The 22613-nt window shown below is 37.7% G+C and overlaps 1 protein-coding gene across 1 annotated transcript in view; it reads right to left on the bottom strand.

Moving 5' to 3' along the window:
* The window catches only part of LOC131978118 (adenylate cyclase type 1-like), a 62024-nt gene that overhangs the window by 20609 nt on the left and 18802 nt on the right, over positions 1-22613 (bottom strand). The window contains exons 6-12 of the mRNA XM_059341637.1: positions 19437-19595; positions 16513-16654; positions 12505-12660; positions 6010-6204; positions 2205-2302; positions 1944-2028; positions 442-531 (exon numbers count right to left, since the gene is read on the bottom strand). Coding sequence (XP_059197620.1) covers positions 442-531; positions 1944-2028; positions 2205-2302; positions 6010-6204; positions 12505-12660; positions 16513-16654; positions 19437-19595 — 925 coding nt within the window. The remainder of the gene's footprint in view (positions 1-441; positions 532-1943; positions 2029-2204; positions 2303-6009; positions 6205-12504; positions 12661-16512; positions 16655-19436; positions 19596-22613) is intronic.

A 22613-nucleotide genomic window follows, 5' to 3' on the forward strand; every position in this document is an offset into this window, starting at 1 on the left:
TAATGAGTGAAACTAAAACTATTAATAAACTATTAACTATAATTTAATTGTTTGTTAATGGTAAATTAATTATAAACGTACATTAATATACCATCTATTTGTCATTTATGAATAATGTAGTTAGTTTAACAGCAATAAATTATGTAATTACCATTCTAAATGGCCTATAAACAGTTTATAAATGATGATTAAACATTAATAAACAATAATAAAAAAATATATAAAATAATCTGTTTACCATTTATAAATGATGGTTATTGTAAAGTGTTACCTAAATAGCTTTTTAATAATGTTTTAATCTATATAATATACAAGTTTCACTTTCTGAAATAATTGACAAAAAATATTGAACTTTTTCATGCTATTCTAATTTTTGGAGGTGTGTGTGTGTGTGTGTGTGTGTGTGTGTGTGTGTGTGTGTGTGTGTAGATACACACTTACCACACAGGCCTGTGTAACAGAGTAGGTTAGCAGAACGAGGAAGACACACAGCACTGTTCGGATCTGGATAGTGAGGCAACCCGGTTGGCACTAAAACCAGAGGGACGAGAAGGGGAGGTGGGAAAACCGAGTGAGTCAGTGAATGAAGCACCTGTTTATCTACCTCAATAGCATTTTGGACACATCATTAGCCAGGAGTGGAAATGAAATGAGTGCATTTTGTGGTGTGGCTCATTAAATGCAGGCCTATTAGAGGAGACACTTAAAGGATATGATGACAGTTCAATGTAGCATGTTATCACAGAGTCATAAAGACGGGAGGGTACGAACGTATACAACCCTAACTCCAAAAAAAGCTGGGATGTTGTCCCAGGCATAGTTCCAACATGGTCTCACAGAAATCCGTGAAATAGCCACAGATTTGCTTAACTCAAAATCCGTGGAATAGCCACAGAATCACTCAAATTTCCGTGAAACTGACACGGATTTCACTACAATGCAAGTTAATGACAGTCATATCCCGTGGCTGTTCCAACATACAAAGCGATTATGTACATTCACTGAGTGAATATTTAGAAAATAAAACATATATTTCTCACTAGAAATGTGATCAAAATCCATTTTTATGCAGAAACTAAGTCAAAATATTGATTTTTTCACAAAAAATGAGAGAACTGTCCGCCATGTTTTTTGTTCTGACCGCTGGGACCTTGAAAGTCACGTGACTTGGAACAAACCAATAGGAAAAAATATCCATGGAATAGCCACGGGATATGACTGTCATTAACTTGCATTTTAGCGAAATCCGAGTCAGTTTCACGGAAATTTGAGTGATTCCGTGGCTATTCCACGGATTTTGAGTTAAGCGAATCAATGGCTATTTCACGGATTCCTGTGAGACCAGGTTCCATAAATAACACAGATTGCCTTCATTTTGGTTATCCTTTTTTTTTTAAAAAAAAAAACCAAAACATTTTAAATCTATCTATCTATCTATCTATCTATCTATCTATCTATCTATCTATCTATCTATCTATCTATCTATCTATCTATTTATTTATTTATTTATATATTCATTTATTTATTTACATATCAAAAACAAAAGTACTTATTGTTCAAAATGGCTAATTTCAGAACAATGTATATTATAGGATTTGATTATAATTATTGATGCATTTACATATTCTTAAATGTGAGGATCTGTTGCTTTTAATCTGGTGAAAAATTATAGACACATTAATCAATAAAGAAAGTTGTGTAATGTTATCTTCCTGACCGAGCTATAATACTCATTTATGTCTTAGCAAATTGAAACTTTTTGGCACATTTCAACATTTCATTTTGTCGTTATGAAAGTATGGATTTTTTTTCTTTCCAGGATGGCAGCTCTAGTCATTCAGAACACCTGATGCTCCGTTTTGATATGTGTGAAAAACTGGCAACTGGGAGTCAAGTTTACGAGCAGCATCCCGCCAGAAGAGGAGGAGGTCCGGAAGTCGTACCTGAACACTGGTGAGATGCAGATACATGACACAGGCCACATGGAAACACACACACAGCACCAGCAGCAGCAGCACCAGCATCCCCCTGAGAGAGGAGAGCAGAGACCACAGTGAGAAGGGCTTTCCAACTTTTCCACTGACTGCACTGAAAACACACCTTCCTTTTTAATTGTTTCACTACACCAGAGCAAGATCAATCCAATTATACCACACGAATGGACAAATGTGGAAATGTGTGTGTGAGCGAGAGTGTGTACTTACTGCGGGATCATTAGCAAATAGATAAGGCCAAACAGGGCAGCAAGGATCAGAGAGAGAACCACCGCACTGATGAAATGGTCGTCATACACCTGATGATACTAAGAAAGGACAAAACGGAGAGAAAATGTCAACATAAGAAGCATTTATCCATCTATATGAGTCAAGCAAGAGCAGTTTAAATATCCTTTTCCATGAGCAATCCATATCCTGCTTTGACATGAAGTGTGACATTGTGCAAGACCATTATTTTCAATGTAGAGCGTGGATTTTCCCTTTTGGGGTTCATCCATCTGTTCCCAGGTTCCTATGTTATCAGGGCATATGTGTCTCTTGATGTAAACATAGCAACACGTTCTCCAACAGAAACGGCAGCAGATGTCATGTGTCAGTGACACAAATTACGGCAAATAGGCACGTATTGCGTATATAAATAATTGACCTATTGACCGTGACCCCACCCATTGGTTTGTGGACTGCCCGTTGGAAGCATCAAGTTCAGCGTTATACTCGTGGTCATCTTGTGTCGCCATCTTGTTTCCGATACGGAGAGCAGACCATATATGGACTGTGGAGGAGGAGAGGGATCTGATCACTGACTACAGCCTCTCTACACCTCAACCTGACTGAGAGAAACTGCTGCTTATTCATGTTAGCATTAACTGGGATGTTAGTTTTGGCTAGCAAAAACAAAAAAAAAATGTACGTTACCTACCTCAGAAAAATGAACAGCAACTTGGAGTGTCTGGTAGTCCAACCAAACGCTGAACAAGACATTTTTACTAAACAAAACGTTCAATTAAGTGAAAATACAGTGGGAAAGGGTCAAAGTTATGAGACCAAACCGGTAAACATCCTTTTTTTTATATCTATATAATGTTATATAAGTCTCCTGATGATGGCTCACCTTGTTAGTGACCTGTCAATCAAAGGTAGCCACGCCCCAAATCATACGATTCTTCATCTTCTATTTCCTTTAAACGGGGCCAGATATACTATTAGTACAATTAAATATTATTAAGCTTTCCCTACAAACTGAACCTGACCGGAGCTATCTGCTACAAACCAGCAAATGCTATTAACATCAAATTGTCTTGAAGAAGATTTTTTACTAGTGATTGAGACCATAGTGTTGTCCTGAAAAAAATAATTCTGAGGTAATAAATCAAGTGAGAAGTTTTCTCATGTCTCATGTTTTTGCAGCCAAACTTGCAGCACCCCCTTGCTGGAATTTTTGGTAGAATGCAGGTTTAAGGCACTTCCTGGTTTGCCTCCTTGCTCAGACCCGGAGGTTGCCGCCTGATTGCAGCGCGCGTTTCACGGCACATATGTAGGTATCGCAGCGCGTTCTTGAAATAGCAGACACGTATGGTCCGTGGTTGTAAAAAAAAAAAGGCTGGAGTTTCTGTGGATTTATGTTGTAAAACCACTGACCTTAGGTTTAGGGCAAACACGTCTGGTAAGGCGTTATATAAGACAGTTTAAACAGTAAATAAATGTACCTAAATGTCGGAAATTAAGTAGTTACAAGTGTCACTTGACTACTGCAAGTTACGTAAAAAACGTAAGTTACATTCAAAAACTTGATGCACGTCACTTAAGTTAAAAATGATTTACTTTTGATTTCACACGGGACACAAACTCTGCTTTCCTGGGTGATAGTCCACTGCTTGTTCGACCCATCCACCAGCCCAACCTCCAACAGACTGCGGGAATCCGCCCTGTAGAACCTGATAATGTAATAAATTCCCGATAATGTAATAAAAATCTGCACTTGAGTCCATTGAAAATGTAATAAAACCTGATAATGTAATAACTTCCCCATAATGTAATAAAGTGCATTTCCCAATAATGTAATACACTTTTTCCCAATAATGTAATAAAGTATAACACCAAGCACCTTTAGATTTCAAGAAGCTGTTGAATGCATTCGTGTGTCGTCATGGATACCTCGTTTGTGAAAAACGGATGAACGGGTCAAAAGTGAATAAACATTCAACTTTGACCTGTTGGTGGCGCTAGAGCTCTTGAGCCAGAGTTGCCCAGTATCACCACTTGAACCCAAGTAATGGGTGGTCTGCTGTTAAATTATTACAATATTGGGGAATTATTACATTATCAGGACTTACGAAATGAAGGCTAACCTGAAAATGTAATAACCTCCCATTAATGTTATACTTTATTACATTATCGGGGTTATTACATTATCGGGAATTTATTACATTACCAGGTTCTACACGCCCTTTTAAACCTCACTTGGCTGTCATTCACAACTACGTCAGCAAGATGGCGGCGGGCGCATTATAGCGGACTGTGAAATATGGACACATAGCCCGTTTTACGCTGCCTGTACACACAACCTATAATAATGTTCTTAACAGGAGAACAGGCTGAACATAGCTGTGTCCACATACTCTTGACAGTTCAATGCACCCTCCCTGACCAGATAGTGATCTGATATAAACCCTCCTATCTACCGAAACTGTCACGTTTAGTTTGCACACAGAGTGGTGTCAGACGACAGAGCCACAAGCGTGTGTTGTGCTTATTAAGCTATTTTTTAAGTAAAAAACAATCTTCTTAATGATGCAAGAGGAAGACGACAAGCAAAAAACAGCCAGTGAGATGTTACAACAGGGGGACTCGATGCCTCAAACGGGCAGTCCACAAACCAATGGGAACCAATATGAAAGTATACAACTTAAAAATAAGAAACCCTGTGTCATGTTGGCTCAAAGACAAAATTTCTTCTCAAAACCCACTTACGCAGTTTGTACAATTATTTTGACATTCACCAATGTAGTATTTGGAATTTTTCTTAGCTAATAACAGTAATCACACACACCAATTAGTACAAATGCACACATTTGAGTATTGACGTGTGTTCAAAATAATTAGTTATTGTGTTTTCTCCAATTCTACAGTTGTATAGTTCAACCAGGATTCCAAAACTCAATGGGAACTCAATACAAGCCTGGCCACATAGACATGGGGTCTGGTTTATCAGATCTAAATGTGAGAAAGATTTGATCTCGTCAGTTAAACTTGAGAAGTGGCCTAACTCGATTTGACTTAACATAACCTATGACTTGAGTCACATGTCTCTATGCTGTTAGACGATATGTCGTGAACTCTAGCAGCACCCTATAAAATAAATCTTTTAACTGTAGTTGTGTGGGAGTAAAATAAACACTAATTTGAGTCTTAATTTGTTTGTGCTGGTGGCTTTTTCTCCTGGAGCATGAGATTGAGATCTGTTAAAAATGAGTTTTTACCATGTAGAGGGATTTAATTCTTCTGCTACCAGTTTAAATATCTAGATTACACACAGACAAAGGCACAGACATAGATACTGACACACACACACACACACACACAAACACACACACACACACACACACACACACACACACACAAACTCGTCCCTGTTCTGTGTCTCCTTTATGGCTCAACCCACGCACACACAGGAGAAAGATATCACGTGTGCCGCTCAGACGTTCCCAAATCATTATCTGCACCCCCTCCTGAGAGGGTGGGTGGATTCCTCATAGACACACACACACACACACACACACACACACACACACACGCACACACACAGACATCATAGACAATAGGCGTGGGAGAGAGGGAGAAAGGGGAGAAAGAATTAGAGACTGTGTAGGGTGTGTATGTGAGTGAATAGGAGGGGAGGGGGTGCAGTCACGAAGCATGTTACCTTGTGTGAAGAGGAAAGTACATATTTTTATATTTATTATGTATTTTAAATATAAATCTAAGTTTAGATGTTCAGTGAGTGCATCCTCACCCTGCGCTCCCTGTCTCTGCTCCTGTAGAACAGGGTGATGAAGTTGAGGTCTGTTGTCTCGGACTCGGTCTGCCGCGCCTCGATGAGCCGCCCAATGTAGCGGTTGACTCGTGTTCCCGGCGAGTGTTGCACGGCGGCGCCCGAGAAGGACGTCCGACTCCTCAGCTTCTCTGACGCAGTCCTCAGGGCTCGCCGCTGTCAGACACGGAGAAGACAACACAATCAGTCTCTGCAGAGGCCGGGCCTGTCTGATGTGTCCATGGCGACTGGTTGTCAGCTGGTGTGGTGTGGCATACCGTTGCAAAGTTTTGTGACGTCAGCATTTTTGCCACTGTAATGTTTTGTTATAACTTTTTGAAAATCAGTAGAAACGAGATGAGGTATTGTGGTGCTGCAATATGACCTGGTCTACAAAACATCTATCTATAAAAGCAAGAAGCGTCTGTGTGTGTGTGTGTGTGTGTGTGTGTGTGTGTGTGTGTGTGTGTGTGTGTGTGTGTGTCTAGGGCATATCTCGCGGACCAATAGTCAGACTGACCTCAGATTTCGTATGTGGCTTGCTCATGGCATGAAGGTGTGCATCCTCGATTTTGAAGATTTTTAATAATTGTTTTCAAAATATCATTATTATTTAAGTAGGACGTGTTGCGGCATTGCACTGTTAACGATCGGACACCTTTTAGGGGAGCTCCGCCCCATTGTGTGATAGGCCTACACCTGGTCAGTAACACAATTCACTCTGGACTCATCTCATCTGTAAGTCTATTTAGCCTACCTATCTTTCAGAGTTTTAAAGTGCGCTACAAGGTTAGATTTTCCAATAATATTCGAATAGTTTCTTTATGAAAAGTAAATGTTTTATGGAGTTGCAGACGTTGTAGTGGTCTGCATGTAATGTGCAAATTCTGTTATTCGCGATTAGCATGCTAAGCGGAGATTTAGCTTTATTTACTTCTTACGTTGCATTACTATGTAATTCAGGGATGATATTCATGTTGCTTAGCATAATGCCCATAATCATTTGATATGAGATACTTGCATGTAATATAGCATATCAGCTAATTGGGTTCATGTTAATGTACTTTAATGCAGCTTACTGCGTAATGTATGGAAGTAAATCTGTGTCATCTGAGCTTGAAATAAAAAAGACATTGAATTTTTTCCGGTTGAATTTCGAACGTTGAAAAACATTCAGATACATAATTTCAATGCATAAATATTCAGTGCTAGAAATTCAACGTCTTTTTTATTTCAAACTCCGATGACACAGATTTACTTCCATAGTAATGTGCTATCTCACGATTAGCATGCTAACGAATACATACTTCCTACGGGCATTGCACTGGTAGTCTATAAAGAGATCCTTACAAAAAATCCCACCATAATTATTATTTTTTCGATGAAAATGAAAATGATGGATGAAAATGATAATTCCCTTTAATACCATAATCATATCTTAATCATAATATCTGTCAAAATAATCATAATAAGATATTTTTTAGCCCTAGTGTCAGCTAAATTAAGGTTGAATTGATCCACACAGTGTTTAAAATGTGCATATTTATACACAGACAACATAAAAAGCCTTTTACTGAAGATATTTTCAGTAATAGTAAGAAAAAGTGTAAATATTACAATCTAGGCTCATTACTTATTGACTACAGTCAGGTACACCACTGAACAAGCCTGCAGTTACACCACAAGTAAGAGAAAGCTGAATAAAAGAGACCAAATCATTTCAAAGCATGAATATAAGAATACATTTTACAGGCTCAGCCAATCTGATGCTTTCAGGAAAATATTTCCAGGTGCAATCGAAAAAGCACTTCAGAAGAAGCTGTGGTATCCGGCTGTCAACACGCTTTTTTTGAATGATCGAAGAAGCCATAACAACTAATACGATTTTGAATTAGATTTTTAGTAGAAAAGGAGTCACTTTGAGGAGATTAGAATGTGTGAATGGTGTCTTTTGTCTGCACGGCTGTTTTAGTATTTAATATTTTACATCTAATGTAGTCTGAGTACATTTCTGTTATCAAGTTAGGATATTAGTGAGTGTAAAGTTCGGTAACACTTTACAATAATCATCATTTATAAATGGTAAACAGATAGTTTATTAATGTTTAATCATAATTCATAAACCGTATATACACCATTTAGAATGGTAAATACATAATTTATTAATCTTAAACTAACTAAATAATTTATAAATGGCTAATAGATGGTTTATTAATGTAAGGTTATAGCTACTTTACCATTAACAAACAATTGAATTATAATTAATATTTTAAGTTTATTAATAGTTTTAGTTGCACTCATTTTAACATTTTTAACACCAACACATACATTTTTAAGTATGTTAATGATTTTGAAATGATTAGTTTACCTTTAAGAAATTGGTTGAAAACATTTAAAGATTAAATATGTATAGCACTTTGAAAATGGTTAATAATTGGTTTATAAACCATCTATAAACATTATTTAGTTGGTTATTGTAAAGTGTTACCAAAGTTTCCTCTAGTTAGAAAGGGATACATTCTAGTTTGCCTACTGCAATTTATAGTCTTTACAGCAGTCATTTAGGACATCTCCAACTCAGGCTCCTGACTGCAAAAGCTCCAGTGTAATTAATTACATGAATGATGGCTCTGTTCCATTTCAGTGCTCCAGTAAGCAGCCAGAATGCACAGGACCAGAGCCCCGGGACCGTTAAACTGAACAAGAGAGCAGTTCTGATTTAAATACACCGCTGTATGAGCACTCAGTCACACTTTGATTTGAGCCAATGCAACTTACTCTTAACCCTTAATAGGGCACTCATTGAAATACTTGCAAATTTCAAACCTAGACAATATTGGAAGATATTACATACGGCCAGAGTGTGTAAAAAACACATACGGACCCGGGGGAGGGGGGTAATACTTTGAGAAAAAAAGTTAACGATTAAGGTGTCGAATCTACGAGAAAAAATGTGCTGATTTAAGAGATTTAAAGTGGCGAATCTGCGAGAAAAAAGTTGCTTTTTTCCCCACTTTTGTCTCGTAAATCTACAACTTTTTTCGAGCAGATTTGCCACTTTAAATCTCATAAATCAGCACATTTTTTTTCTTGTAGATTTGGCCCTTTAATATAGTAAATTTGCAACACTCTCCCCCCGGTTTGTATTTCTATTTTTATTCATACTTGGCCTTAATATGCCGTCATAGTCGAGTTCTCCTCATACAAGTTCATGTGGTTCTACGACCAAACAGAGAGACATGGGGACCCCATTTTGATACCCACTGAAGTTACCAAATATAGTTCTTCGCCCGATAAAGGGTTAAGGGTCCTGCTGTTCTACTCTACAACAGCACGGTGTGATATTATTTAAATCTGATGTTATAAAGTTTCCAACCTTTTGCCAGCTGCTAGTTAATTTAACACTTCTGCCATGCTGACATTCCACTGTGGTGTGACTATTATTGTGCATTTTACTGTAATTGGCTTTTGGGTTTGATGGATGATTAACATAAGTCCTGTGGAAGCATCCTGTGGAGATTTTCTTCATAAAGCCATAGACTAATAAAATAAGACCCAAGCTGAAAATATTTGTGCAACACACTGAACACAGTAGCATATTAGAGGTACCAGCTATTATTAGAAGGGTCGTCAGTCAGTTTATCTCAGTATCATAAATAGAATGTGAGGTATTCTTCAAATTTACACCTTCTTCTCCGACAAAATAAAATTAAAAACAGCGGCAGACTTACTCAATCATCCAGCCTCACTGCATGTGATACTAAGGTCATAATATAATTACTTTTCTGTTCCCACAGATTCTGCATCCATCTTAACAAGTAATTCAGTCTCACTTTAATCCTTGAAGTCTGAAGGTGTTTCTTGTAAAAAAAATAAAAAAATAAAAAAAACCCCTGTTCCTGCTACAGTTTCCCTTTCTTCAAGGTATTTTGTAGAATCTAGAGACCTTTGAAGTTTTGGGCTATTTTTTTATTTAAAAAACACTTGACTGAAAAAGACTACAGGACTTATCAACCAATTTAGGCCTAAAACGCCTGGAAAAAATGCCTGGAAAACCTATATTTGAGAGATTATACATGTGGCTTTTGAGTTTAGTTGAGTTTATTTGTCCAAACCATCAATAAAGTTTTTTTTTTTTTTTTTTTTAAATCATCGTGTAGCATTGCGACACTCCCACATGTATTCTGATGCATTTCATTGGCAAAGAGACTGAAAATAGGTGGAAAAAAATTACAAATACTACAAAACGACATATCCGCTTTCCCGGTTTTAATGGGTTAATGGACATTTGTCTCAGTGCAGTCCTACTGATATCAGAATAAAAAGGTGCCATTACTCTAAATAAACTCATATAGTCATAAACTAGCAAAGATTTGCTCTTGAACATACTGCAGAGAGTGATGGAGAGCGTCTCTTGTGTACATAATGGACTACTAATAAGTGACCTGTCGACTTAAGAGCTTGCACTTCCTTGGGCATACAATGATACACTTGCCAAGTGTGAAGGTGATCAGTGGACGAGAAAAAACAGAGACTGGCAGAGCTTCCTTCCAGTTTAATCCGATACATCCACAGTACCTGGCAGAATGTGGACAGACAATTTATTTCAGATTGGATATGTAGTGTATTTTCTGCTACAGATTACTCTATTACTCTTATACTAAAAGTTCTGCTTTGTTAAAAGGCGTCAGTATGAACCTTTGTTCAGAACAGCCGGAGTCTTCAGGTAAAAACTGGTTCCAACCAGTATAATGACCATTTATATCTGGGAATTGTCAGACAGAAAAAGGCATTGGAACTAGAATATAAACAAGTATAGGTTGTATCCTTTTAAGGTTAAAAAGTAGGCTCGTGCCCGGGAAAACGTACACATGCATGGGCTGTAACATTTGAATTAAGTTATTTTACACAGAGACAGAGAGCCAGACGAACTGAGGGCTCCATTGGACTTGGGACACCTTTCATTCAGCAGACTCAAATTGACAAAGTTCTGTCTCCGCTGTATTTAGGCAGTGTTCTCATTGATTGATTGATTGATTGATAATAAAAAAAAACTAAAAGTTTGACTTGGTTTTTAATCCACTCTTCTCACTCAGAGGGGTGGTAAATTTACACCACAAATTACACTGCATGTTGTACCTAACACAGCTGCACAGTGAAATGGAAACAGAATAATTTCCACAACTACACCATGACTACCTTCATTCACTAGAAAGTGGCAGCTCTGAGGGATAAATACTTGTTGGAATGCACCATTGCATTTATTTAAGGTCATTAATCCATCATCTATTATTAAATAATTTTTGCCCAAATAATTTGCAGTGTCATAGATCCATATAAAATTCCTCCGTTACAATGCAGGATTTTGTCTACTTGGATAATCATGTAACAATGTGGCTAATGCTATTAGAGGAGATGATACCAGGCTGTGGGTGATTACCAGCAGTCATAATGCAACCTCATCAGAATCATGAAGTACTAATGCCTGGCCGAGCTCACACAGTCGACCGGATTATGGCTAGCAGGCTATTTCTGACAGGTCGGCGGCGTGTGGCCACAAAACCAATCATCAACACCAAACGGCGACTGACCGAGCAACGAACCTGTGACTGACTCACTGCTGCGTTAAAGCAAATACACCCTCAGAGATAAAGGAAACATGTGAGCGAGCTCAAATGAAAGCTCTTATTCACATGCAAATATCACTTATACATACGGGCAAGCTTAAGAGCAGTGAGTTTACATTAAAAGCTCATAATATCTTTGCCACTGGTTTACTTTCAACAAGTAGTAGTAGTAGTAGTAGTAGTAATGCAGGCATACTGTAGGACTTATGATGCTGCGAAATCTAGAAATCCAGATTACAGTGCTACAGCGTGTGTTTGTGTGTGTGTGTGTGTGTGTGTGTGTGTGTGTGTGTGTGTGTAGAGCAGATTAGGAATCCAAGCAGGATTTCACTCCCATCACAAGTGGACATACAAACCCATTAAAAGGATTTCTCTTACCACGTAACCCACAAATATCCCTGCCTGCTCAATGCAGCGATGAAACAAACGTGCATGCAAATATATATACTATACTGTAACTTAACTATATATATATATATATATATATATATATATATATATATATTAGGGTGCATCAAAAAACACAATTCTTGAATTTTGATATGGCTGGGTGCTAATAATGTTCCATTATATGTAGAAACAACACATGCAAAATATTGTCCCAGTACAGGATGATTTAGGGGTGCCACTGCACATCTGTTTTTGTTGGATAAAGTGGTTAACAGTGCTCAATGGTCGCCATGGAGATCTGTTGCAAAAGTCCTTTTTATGTTAAGTGGAACAAAATGCAATGCCAGCCAAATTGATATTTTGAAATTAAAATTTCCCATTCAAATTTGATGCACCCTAATATATATATAGTTGTAGTTATAGTTATATATAGCTATATAAAGTTTAAAAAGTGAAATACCTTGTCGTCATCCTCGCAGGTCATGACGTTGGAGAAGGGGATCTCGGCCTTGAACATCTTCCGACAGTGCATCAGCTGCACCAGCAGGTAGCACACCGTCTTGAACTTCATCCTCTTGGCTGGTTTGATGTCTGACAGAATGAGACCTGGAAAGATCTGGAAATGAGGACAAATATAATGAGATGAACTGGAAAGTAAGAAAGAGGCTTCTGAGAGGTACACAGAACACCTGAAGGTTTGATTTTTCTCCTGGTAACATTATCTTCTAACACACTGTAATGAGTTCTTCATTCAAGACTGAAAACTACAACCAGGCTGTGGTTCTACAAGTTTAGATTCTTCTTGAAAACGTTTAGACTCCAAAAATTAAACTTTCCAATTTTATTTTTACCTATAACGTTCTAATTTATGTTTGTGGAAAGCTCTCAGTCTTAAAAAAACAAACATTTATATTCTGACCCACTCGTAACCTCCCTATGTTTTTCCCTCTGGTTGAAATAGCAGAACACAACACTATGCAGGGTACAGTTTTCAGTGTGTGAGGCAAGTTCTCAACTATAGTGAAAAACAACCCATTTGCTAGAATAGATGTGACATGTGACAAAAACATGTTCAAGCTTAAAAGAAAAGAAAACATTTCCTGACTAAACTTTCACCACAGTGGTCCCCCAGTTGAAAGTCCTTTAATGCCGAACCTGTGCTGCTTTTAGCATCATATTGTAACTGAGGTAGTTTAACCTAGTCAGAAAATGTATATGTAACAAATGGAAACAGGTGTTTGTCCACCTGTTATTGTTTTGCAGACTGTTTTGTATTAATTTCTGTTATGAAGGTTCAGATAATAGGACAATGTAAAAATAAATGTAAAATCATAAGTAAGTGCATCAGTCCCTCCCACTGCCCCAGCATAGATCCTATTCAAATGCAGTTCTGGTTTTATGAACTCCCACCCCACTTTTTTGTATTGGTTTATCTTCTATTGTTTCATTGGTTGTTATATGTTTACGTCACTCATTATGCAACAGCAGTTTTTGTTCGGTTGTTTGTGTTAAGTGCGGCATCGTTCTCTTTCCGTTGGACTCTCAGAGACGCCCTGCCTAGTGAGCGGCACTATAGCCTGATGTTGCTTATTTAGCAGCTAACAGCTAACATCTAACATTACATTACATTACATGTCATTTAGCAGACGCTTTTGTCCAAAGCGACTTACAATAAGTGCATTCAACCTGATGGTACTAGACATAGACCATAGGAATCAAGTAAGTACATAGCTTTAAGAGCCAACTGTCATTGCTAAGGAGTGCTATATGTTAAAGAAGAAAAGAAGAGAAAAGAATAAGAGGGTTTTTTTTTTTTTTTTAAATATATCTGTTAGGTGACCATGGCTTAACCGAGGTATTGTTGGAAGAGATAGGTCTTCAGCCTGTGGCGGAAGATGTCCAGGCTGTCTGAGGTCCTGATGTCGGTGGGGAGCTTGTTTCACCATTTGGGAGCCAAGACAGAGAAAAGTCTGGAAGAGGTTTTGAGGCGAGTTGACCCACGCAGGGTGGGAGTCGCCAGCTGTTTGGCTGATGCAGAGCGGAGAGGACGGGCAGGGGTGTAGAGTTTGACAAGGTCCTGGATGTAAGTAGGACCTGAACCGTTAGCAGCAGAGTACGCCAGAGCTAGAGTCTTGAAGCGTATCCGCGCAGCCACTGGTAGCCAGTGGAGGGAGCGGAGGAGGGGTGTTGTGTGTGAAAAACAGTAAGCGACATTAACAGTAAGCAATCGAGCAACATTATAGCCAAAATCTAGAGAGAGAGTCACTTGCTGACAGGAACAGGTGAAGTTTGGTGAACTGGAGGAGGGCGAGCGCGGACATCGCCATGCAACCAGGCGGCAACCTCCGGGTCTGAGCAGGGAGGCAAACCAGGAAGTGCCTTAAGGCTGCATTCTACCAAAAATTCCAGCAGGGGGTGCTAAGTTTGGCTGCAGAAAGATTTCTGTCCATTCATTTCAATGCAAAATGAGAAAACTTCTCACTTGATTTATTACCTCGGAATTTTTTTTAGGACAACACTATGGTCTCAATCGCTAGTAAAAAATATTCTTTAAGACAGTTTGATGTTAATAGTTCAAATAATGGCCCCATTTAGAAGAAAATAGAAGATAGAAGAGAATCGTATGATGTAGGGCTCGGCTACCTTTGATTGACAGGTCGCTAACAAGGCGAGCCGTCATCAGGAGAGAAGCAGAACAATCCGTATCTATGACAACGTGTCAATAAAGTTATATATAACATGATATAGATTTAAAAAAGGACGTTGACCGGTTTGGTTTCATAACTTTGACCCTTTCACTGTATTTTCATTTAATGACATTTTGCTCATCATAAATGTCTTATCCAGCATTTGGTTGGACTAACAGACGCTCCAAGGAGTCGCTGTTCATTTTTCTGAGGTAAGTAACATACATTTTGTTTATGCTTTTTTGCTAGCCAAAATGAACATCCCAGTTAATGATCCAGTTAATGCTAACATGAATTAGCAGCAGCTTCTCTCAGTCAGGTTGAGGTGTAGAGAGGCTGTAGTCAGTGATCAGATCCCTCTCGCTCCTCCACAGTCCAAATTTAGTTTTGGAAACAAGATGGCGACGCCAGATGTAGTGTAACATTGAACTTGATGCTTCCAACGGGCCACAAACCAATGGGTAACGTCACGGTGACTACATCCATTATTTATACAGTCGATGCGTGCAACCGAGGAGCCGTCACAGCGGACAGCCCTCGAACAGACCTTGGCGATCGCCGTCTTTCCCTTTGACAGACTTGCGCCGCAGCAACATCATCATCGGCACCCTCCGCCCCCGCAAATCGGACTTTCCCTTGTCAACGAGCTCCAACGATATGGTACCATTTGTTCGGGAATTAGAGGCTTTAATATAGGCTATTCATTGTCAATAATTGTGCCTATCAATTTGTTTATGGTGTTTCTATTATTTGTTATTAAAGTTTGTTATAACTGTTTTCTGGTATCCCCCTTATTTATTTTTGTCCACTTTAATTGATAAAGCCAGTAGAGGGCCGCCTGGTGGTGGTGACCAGCTCCTTGAGTTAATTTATTTAGGTAAACCTATATTAGCTTGTCAGTTAGATTGAGTTCAGATAAATAGGATTTCTACAGTCAACAATTTGTAACTTGCTACAATTTCCATTAAATTAAACTCATCCATTCACACCTCCTTTTTCCTACCATCTTTCAGTTTGTTTCAGTTTGCAGACCAAAATCCAGTTAATTTAAATTTTAATTAAAAATACACTATTTTGCATTATCTTGACAGGATAACATGCTGCCATGTTGATATTTTGTCTGTGTCTGAACAATGCTATGAACTACAGGAGCTTTAGGGAAGCAGTGGTGGTTCTATACTGTAATAATTACCCAAGTTTTTTTTTTTTTAACATTGTCCCAAACCATGAATTTGAATTAACCATAAAAAACGATTTATCGCCCAGCTTCAGTATGGTTTCTTTTCTTCTGTCTGCGCAGCTGTTTGGTGATCGCATTCTGCAGAAATTTTGATTTGGAAATGCAAGAGAGATTTCAAAGTAGTACACTTCTGTTATTAAGTTTTTAGTGCATGAACAATTTGGTTTGAAGCAGACTAAAATGTCCTTATTGTCACTTTAATTGAATATCAAGTAGGCCTGAGTGGGACTTTTTTAGTAAATTGAGTGCGCAATGCGAAATAAGAAAAAAAAAGGATACACCAAGTGTTTATTTGTGTGTTTGTGTGTTCACTGTAGCTCCGGATTTAAAATGCTACAGTATAAGAAGACACACACACACACTTGGCTCTTGTGCACATGTACAGTAAGTGTCAGATAGTGATACTAGTCATGTGTACGCCAGCTTAAAACAGCCCGTCTCCCTCTCTGCATCAGAGGATTAACTGTTATAACTCCTGTAGATGTGTCACCTCTGGAGCAAGAGAGAAAATGCAAAAACAGAAGAAAGGATTGTGGCATACTTTGCGTCTGTGTGATGGCACGATGAAAAATGTCTCTATGTGATGTTTCTGAAGGAAGGCATGTCTCTCGTGGCCGAAGCCCGGCTCCACCTCGTAGTCTCCGTTCAGACACTCCAGGGTGGTCCTTGTGATGTGCACCTTGCTGAGAGCACAAGCAGAGCAGAGGACGCCAGGCAGTTAGTGATAAAAGTTTGACACTGAGGTCTCAAATCATTATCCCCCTCGTTATTTTCAGCGGCCTAATAGCCCCTCGGCTCGCTCAGAATTCTTCACAGCAAAGAAATGTTCATCCTAACGACTCATTTAATCTGGTAACGACTCCTAAAATCTTATTACTTTACTTGAAACAAGTCCAATTTGAGCCAACGAGGTGACCTCATTTCTTTGCTCATTTCTGCTTTTTAAATGCAAATCGGCTTGTTACTGTATATGAGTTTTCCTGAATGAAGCATTAATTTAATACTACTGGTCCGCCTTGTTTTTTAGCTGCTGTGTCTTTTTAAAAATTCATGGAACTGCATCAAAGGGAAATAATTCAATTCCAATAATGTTTTAAGACCAAATATGAGTTAAGGTGATTTTGTTATCCTTTTAATATTATCAAAAACCAAGAGTGAATGAATCCTACAAACTAGTATTCCCTGTGTAACCACTTTTAGCTTATTAAAATCCATTGTGGTCCAAAAACAATTAGAAACAAAGGTAAAACTGATGGCACTGTTTGAAAAACATATTCCTCTATTAGCATAGCAGGGTTTTACAGTTTCTGTGTGTACACATTACTGGTGAAGTTCAATCACTAGTGATTAGTGTCATATTTTTAAATACATCTTTGACAATTTGACAAACTTGTCTGGAATACTGAAATACTCAGTGCAGGAAGCACTACAACAGGCTGAGAGGAATAAACTGCTAAATCCAGTCCGATTTGATTATTAGCTTATTGCAGATATAAAAAGAAACTGCAGCATAGGAAAGCCAAAAATAACTTGAAGACATTTAGTGTTGGTTTTCCACATAGACTGTATAAAATATGTGGATGTAGCCAAAGTGATGTCACCCATTGGTTTGTGCACTACTGTTTTTTAGGCTTCAGTTTTGCATTTTGGAAATGTTGGTTCCGTGGAGCCAGAAGTGACCATATTTGGACAATTAACCAACAGCATATACAGTATAGGCCAACATGTGAAACCGGTCAAAAATTTTCTATTGTGTCATTTTTTTTTTAATCTCTAATTGAGGTAATAAATCAAGTGAAAAGTATGATTATTTTCTCAAAACTTCTAAACAATCTGATTTCTTTTCACAACCACTGCAGTCGCCCCCTGCTGGCCGTTAGAAATAATGCAGTTTTAAGACACTTGGACATTGGCTTCACTTTTCAGAACTTGAGGCTTATGAAGGACGAAAAATGACATAAGCAGAAATTTGTGAAAGTACATGAATAAATCATAAATGAAGAAGAAAAAAATAATAGCGGAAATGTAAAAATAAATGTGGAAATAAATAAATAAATACCTAAATAAATACTCAAATAAACTTAAAAATGTAGAATTTGCACTTATTATTTGCATTTATTTATATATTCATGTATTTCTACATTTATTTATTAATTAATCTCTTCATTTATTTCAACTTATGTCATTTTTCTTCCCTCTGAGAGGCTAATGTTCACTAATATTATGCCCTCTGTGCTGTTACATGTCTGTCCCTAATTAACAGTCAAATGCCCATACAAACATTGAAACAGTGTGCTTGCTGTAATTATTCTTCTTATTCATACCAGGCATAAAAAAAAGATAATTTCCTTATGTGCTTCAAATGGGAGACTTGGAAGACAAAATTACTTTTATATTTCTTAATAACATGAAAAGATTTCATGGTTACAAGACATATCATAATAAAAAAACGCATAATTACTATTCCTTGCAGCATCTTTCATAAACAACTCTTCGGAAGTACACTATCTGAATCTAAAAATGAGCACATCATTAAGAAAAATGATCTTATATTTCGATAGAGATCCTGTAATAATAAGATCTCAATGGCGATGCTACACCGTCATACAGTTTCATAACTGTTGGTAAATACAACATAGATCTGTAGTTTTTTTTATAAATATTCCTGGTTCTGGGTTAATACTGTCAGGTGTTTTTTGTCTTTCCAGCTGAGTTATTATAGAAATTAATAATATCCATAATTAAGTGATACACTAAGGTCAGGTTTAATTTTTATGGTGAATATTTGACAAGAAAAAGACTTAAGAATACATTCTCCCATCTGTTACTACTGTGATTGGATGCACACATCATAAGGCTATATTCTATCTCTGTCGCTGGGATAATGTGTAACGTGCGTGTGTGTGTGTGTGTGTGTGTGTGTGTGTGTGTGTGTGTGTGTGTGATTGAAAGTTTTACTATTTTTGCAAATTCCAATTAGAATTGGCTAATTGGCTAGAAAAGTATCTAATTTTCATTGTTTTATGTAAAAGAAGGTCCCCATTAGTCACCAAATAATCTATGTGAAATATGCTAATTCATGTAAATGATGTACCCTGAAAGCCTGTTTACTGGTTTTCCGGATTTCCCGCTAAAGCTTGATTAAAACATCACTTCATCATTTCAAAGGTTTGAAGGCGTGTATAGGCTAACTAAACTGTGGCAAGTTTACTATTTTTTTTTTCATTTCTCTACAACCTCTAGAAAGGGTGGACCCCACAAGTGATGAATAAAACTGAATAAAAAACAGTCCCCATGATACATGAAAACTAGTATGTGTGTGTGCGTGTGTGCGTGTGTGTGTGTGTGTGTGTGTGTGTGTGTGAGTGTGTGTGTCTGTGTGTGTGTGTGTGTGTGTGTGTGTATGCACGCTGTGACTGCTCAGACTCAGTTTTAGTTTGAGTTGGTGTAAAAGTCAGCACTGACCCAGGCAGGCCTCCAGCCTCCATCACATTTGCCAGTGTGACATCGTTTGACCAGACGTCATACTGCCATTTCCTGAGGCCCAGCACGCCACACAGCACCCGCCCTGTGTGCAGACCGACACGCATGTTCAGATCCACCTCCGTCGCCTCCACTACCGACCTGCAGAGAGAAGGTGAAGGTGGCAGAAGGTCAATCTCTAAAACTGCTGAAACAACACCAAGAATATGTAACCTCTATCATTCAGTCTTTCCTTTCTGTGTATTTGTCAATTTGCATTATCCCAGAAATCTGCTCTTGGTGAACATTTTGGCCAATGGACAAGTATTATAATATGTGATTAGCAACTTCCCCAATACTTTTTGTAGGTTTTTTCGGTCAAGACTGGTCTAGGAAAAAGTAAAATCTGCCAATCAATTTGAAAATGTTTATTCACTGAATACAAAATATAAAAGCTGAAAGAAGACAACAACATTGTAGTTATTGCACTCTGGTTTTGCATTACTATTAGAACCTTTTACAGCAAAGCAAAACCAGAGTACAGTAACTACATTTTGGGGGTCAAAGGTCAAATAAATCGTCATGGTTTTTTAGCATAAAAATGACATCATCAATACATGTAGAAATAAGTGTTATATCACTTACCTACCTATAAATAATTTGGCTTGCCAGTTAAAAAAGTTTAAAAAACTTTAAAGTAGATTTTCTCAGTTTTACCCTTTGCATAGTTACAGCAGTTAGGCTTTGTAGGGCAGTATAGCCTACTGATGTTAACTTAACTCCTTGAAACTCTGCCATCAAACTTGTGAGCAAGGCAGTTGTTTTTACTTTTCTAACTGTATATAAAGCATCCATAACCCTTCATTTGCTTGTAAGTTGAACTGTGAAGCCAGCCCTTAGTAATGTCCTACAATGTTAGTTTATATCAAGAGACATAAGAAGGTAAAGTTAGGAATGACCCCGTCCGTTGACCTGCTGACCTATTTTGGTAGGAATAAACATTGCAACTTTGTTCTGATGCCTGCATTTATGTTCCCTGTGTACATTGCGTGCATGTACATGTGCAGACCACTTTCACTTCCCCTTGCTGTGCTGCACAGGAGATAGAGCAGGACTTTCTCCTCTCCAGTAAATTACTACACAAAGCTCCTCGTCACCAGTGAAAGGTCAGCAACTTCAGACAATGTTTGTGTGTATGTTTACAGGGTGGCGGAAGAGAAAATGTGGTCTGCCCATCCGGCTGAAGGAGGGTTGTCACACTCAGACTCACACTCTCACACACACACACACACACACACACACACACACACACACACACACACAGGGATGAGTGTGTAAGGCAGCACCTGTCTTCTGAGATAAAGGACTCCTACAGCAGCATCCATCCTCTCAGACAGAGCAGCAGGGAAAGAACATGACAGGCGAGGGCTCACACAAGGAAACAAGGTAAAGGCTCGCTGTGCATCTGTGTGTGTGTGTGTGTGTGTGTGTCAACATGGGGGAGGGGGTATGAATGTGTGTCTTTATGATTGCAAAATTGTCACAAATGAATTTGTCTCACTTTGCTGAATCTATCTGTTGTCATGATTGAGACTTTCCACACTGTTTTGTTGTGTCCAAGCAAAACAAAGTACCTCCTGCTGCTGAACTCCTCCTCTCCGTCATGTATGACCACTACACGTGTGTTTCATACATTTTAGACGTCAGTTTCTAACAATTTACTTTGTGTGTGAGAGAAAACTGGGAGATGAAAGCTCAGTTTCTCTTAAAAAATGGAAAGACAGTTGAATATATTTGATTTTACGACTAAAAAGGAACTCAGAGGGAGCATACATGCAACAAAGCTGCACTTTTTATTATAATAAAAGCAAATTAATAACTGTTTTGTGCTCATTGAACTACTGTAAATTCTCAAAGAGTATGTTTAATTTAATGAACTTTATTTATCTTTATGGCAGAGAGAACCGGGCCATTATTTTTAGGTACTCGTATTACTGTACTTGTGTATTTCCTCTTCCCTTACTTTTGTTTACCTCCAGATATCATACACTTATTTGATCATTTTAATAACTGTACAGGTTCAAAATAATATGAAATCTAATCAACAAAGAAATTATCATGTAATATTATCAATTATGATAAACGCTATAAAGTATATAAAGTTGGAATTAGCTCCACGTTCACCAGCTTCTGGAATGAGCCGTTCTGCATGAGGAGTGCTTTTACTTTTGCTGCTTTAAGTACATTTTGATGCCAAAACTTTGGTGATTTTACTGAAATAAGCTTTTGCTTATAAGAGAATACTTCTACACCGTGGTATTGCTACTTTTACTTCATCCACCACAACCTGTTGCAGAAGAAGTCAGCACTTCCTGTTCGGTTTTTAACTTGACATCAGAACCTTAACAGTGATTAGGAAAAAAATGGCAGATTACAAGATTAGAAATACCGGTGAGTTTATGACACATTCTGCAAGCTAATAAACAAATAGATGCTGCGTTCATGAGGAAAAATCTGAAATATTAACTCTCGACTGGGAAAATGCAGATTGTGGCATCCATGATGTTTCCTTATTATGACTTAAAGTTCATGAATATTCTAAAGTTGAAAGAACGACTTTCAAAAACATACTGGACTGTAAATGTGTGTTTTATTGGAGGTAACCGCAGCTTTTGCATAACCAAGGCCTCCCACTTTAACAATAATTATAAAACAAAAACTTTTGATAACACTTTACAATAACCATCATTTATAAATGGTAAACAGATCGTTTATTCATGTTGAATCATCATTTATAAACCGTATATAGGCCATTTTGAGTGGTAAATACATAATTTATTAATGTTTAACTAACTACATAATTTATAAATGGCAAATAGATGGTATATTAATGTAAGTTTATAGTTACTTTACCATTAACAAACAATTAAATTGTAATGAACAGTTTATTAATAGTTTTAGTTGCACTCATATATAATTATGTATTTAACACCATATTAATTATGTAAATGATTTTGAAATGATTCATATACCTTTAAGAAATTGGTTGAAAACATTTAACGATTAAATATGTATAGCATTTTGTAAATTGTTAATAATTGCTTTATAAACCATCTATAAACATTACTTAGTTGGTTATTGTAAAGTGTTACCAAACTTTTTTAGTTCACTGTGTTCACT

Source organism: Centropristis striata, chromosome 9 (assembly GCF_030273125.1).
Source record: "Centropristis striata isolate RG_2023a ecotype Rhode Island chromosome 9, C.striata_1.0, whole genome shotgun sequence".
NCBI lineage: Eukaryota > Metazoa > Chordata > Actinopteri > Perciformes > Serranidae > Centropristis > Centropristis striata.